The 1,399-nt window shown below is 60.0% G+C and overlaps 2 protein-coding genes across 3 annotated transcripts in view; both read right to left on the bottom strand.

Moving 5' to 3' along the window:
* Positions 1-6: 6 nt before the first annotated feature.
* Positions 7-1,302, bottom strand: LOC100549028 (protein phosphatase 1 regulatory subunit 3C-B-like). The gene has a single exon (XM_010723144.3). The coding sequence runs from the start codon at positions 1,264-1,266 to the stop codon at positions 400-402; it is 867 nt and encodes a 288-aa protein (XP_010721446.1). The 5' UTR covers positions 1,267-1,302; the 3' UTR covers positions 7-399.
* Positions 1,177-1,399, bottom strand: part of GINS4 (GINS complex subunit 4) — an 8,332-nt gene continuing 8,109 nt past the window's right edge. The window contains exon 8 of one of the 2 annotated variants that reach the window (XM_019622657.2): positions 1,177-1,309. The gene's annotated coding sequence lies outside the window, so the exon portion shown is untranslated. The remainder of the gene's footprint in view (positions 1,310-1,399) is intronic. The other variant, XM_010723146.3, reaches the window with a different exon arrangement.

The raw sequence follows: 1,399 nt of genomic DNA, 5'->3' as shown, positions 1-1,399 counted from the left end.
TCCCGCCCGCCGCTTCTGCCTCCACTCCGCCGCGACGGCCCCGAGCCGCTCCCTCCGGCTGCACGAAGGCACTTGTCCCGCTGATCGCACCGCAGGCTCGCACCGGAGCACACGCGGGGACAGCCCGCTTCGCCCCGCTGTCACTCCTGTACTCTCGCGCTAGCGCTGCCCGGACGCTACACGGCAGGAATTTCACCGAAACGGCTTCCAGCTGACAATAGAGCGGGGTCCAGCTTTGAAGTCCAGCAGCTGCTTGTACCGTAGCCAGCCAGTCTCGTGGAGAAGCTAACAGAGCTGGGAGCGGCACTTGCTGCTGTTGCCACTGCCCCCATACCCCCGCAAGGGCCCTTGTACCAAAGCAGAGACAGAAGGAACCTACAGCCCCTCCAAAGCACCTCCCTACCAGTACGGGGCTTGGGGCTCTGAATGGCGCCAGCTCTGCAGGTGAGAAAGGACGAGGGCAGCAGCCCGGGAGGTGCCAAGGTGCTCCCGGGCCCCCTTGGCACTCTTCACAGCATGGGAAGGTGAACGAATCACACCCACGTGGTAGATCCTGTAGTTCTTCCCCTGGTTGTTGTCCCAGTGGGTCTTCTGCCCACAGCGGAAGGAGATGCAGAACTCTGTGGCCTTGCAGGAGCTAGAGGATTTGGGAAGGGAGAGCTCAAAGGAGAAGGTGTCCATGTCTGCTGAGCCATACGTGCTATGCATGTACTGGCAGGAGATGTCTCGGAAGCTCTTCCAGCCGTCAAAGGTGATGCGGATAAGGACTTTCTTCTCATACTCAATGTTTCTGACCTTCACTGTCCCAGACAGGGCATGGTCCTGGATCAGGCAGCTCTCCAGGCAGACCAGGTTGCTGAGCAGGCGGCTGCGGAAGGTTGCATAGTCTGCAGAGGGTTGTGGGAAGTCCAGCACATACCTGCCTGCTTCTGAGTGCGAGTCCCGGAGCCTGGGCCGGAAGCAGGTGAGGTCTGACAGGGCATGCTGCAAATCACAGAGGTCCTCCTCGATCTTTGAGAAGAATCGGACAGCTGTCAGCGAGAGCCCCTTCATATCAGCAAATACCACCCTCTTCTTCTTTTGATTTTTAGAGCTCTTGGTGTTCTCTCTCCATTCAGGCTCACGATCTGTGCTCTGTTTCAGGTTCAGACAGGAGCGGAGGGGTTTGCGTCCCCGGCTGCCCCGGAGCTCCTCATAGGAATTCAGTAGCTTGCGAATAGGGGGTGAGCGGCTCAGGCAGAGCCGCATGGCCAGGTCCACAGGCATAGCTGGGGGAGTGACAGCTCGCGTGCTATAGACCTGGAAAAGCCTAGAGGTGAAGAGGGGTCAGGCAATGAGCCCTGGTTGCCGGACAGCTGGGGCTGCAGCCCCGTTCCCAGCCCGCACCCTTCCCTCCGCC

Source organism: Meleagris gallopavo, chromosome 24 (assembly GCF_000146605.3).
Source record: "Meleagris gallopavo isolate NT-WF06-2002-E0010 breed Aviagen turkey brand Nicholas breeding stock chromosome 24, Turkey_5.1, whole genome shotgun sequence".
NCBI classification, from domain to species: Eukaryota; Metazoa; Chordata; class Aves; order Galliformes; family Phasianidae; genus Meleagris; species Meleagris gallopavo.
This window is presented reverse-complemented; position numbering and strand designations above follow the sequence as displayed.

Excerpts from the sequence above, each read along its gene's own strand:
- LOC100549028 (XM_010723144.3), bottom strand. The coding sequence starts at position 1,266 with ATGCCTGTGGACCTGGCCATGCGGCTCTGCCTGAGCCGCTCACCCCCT.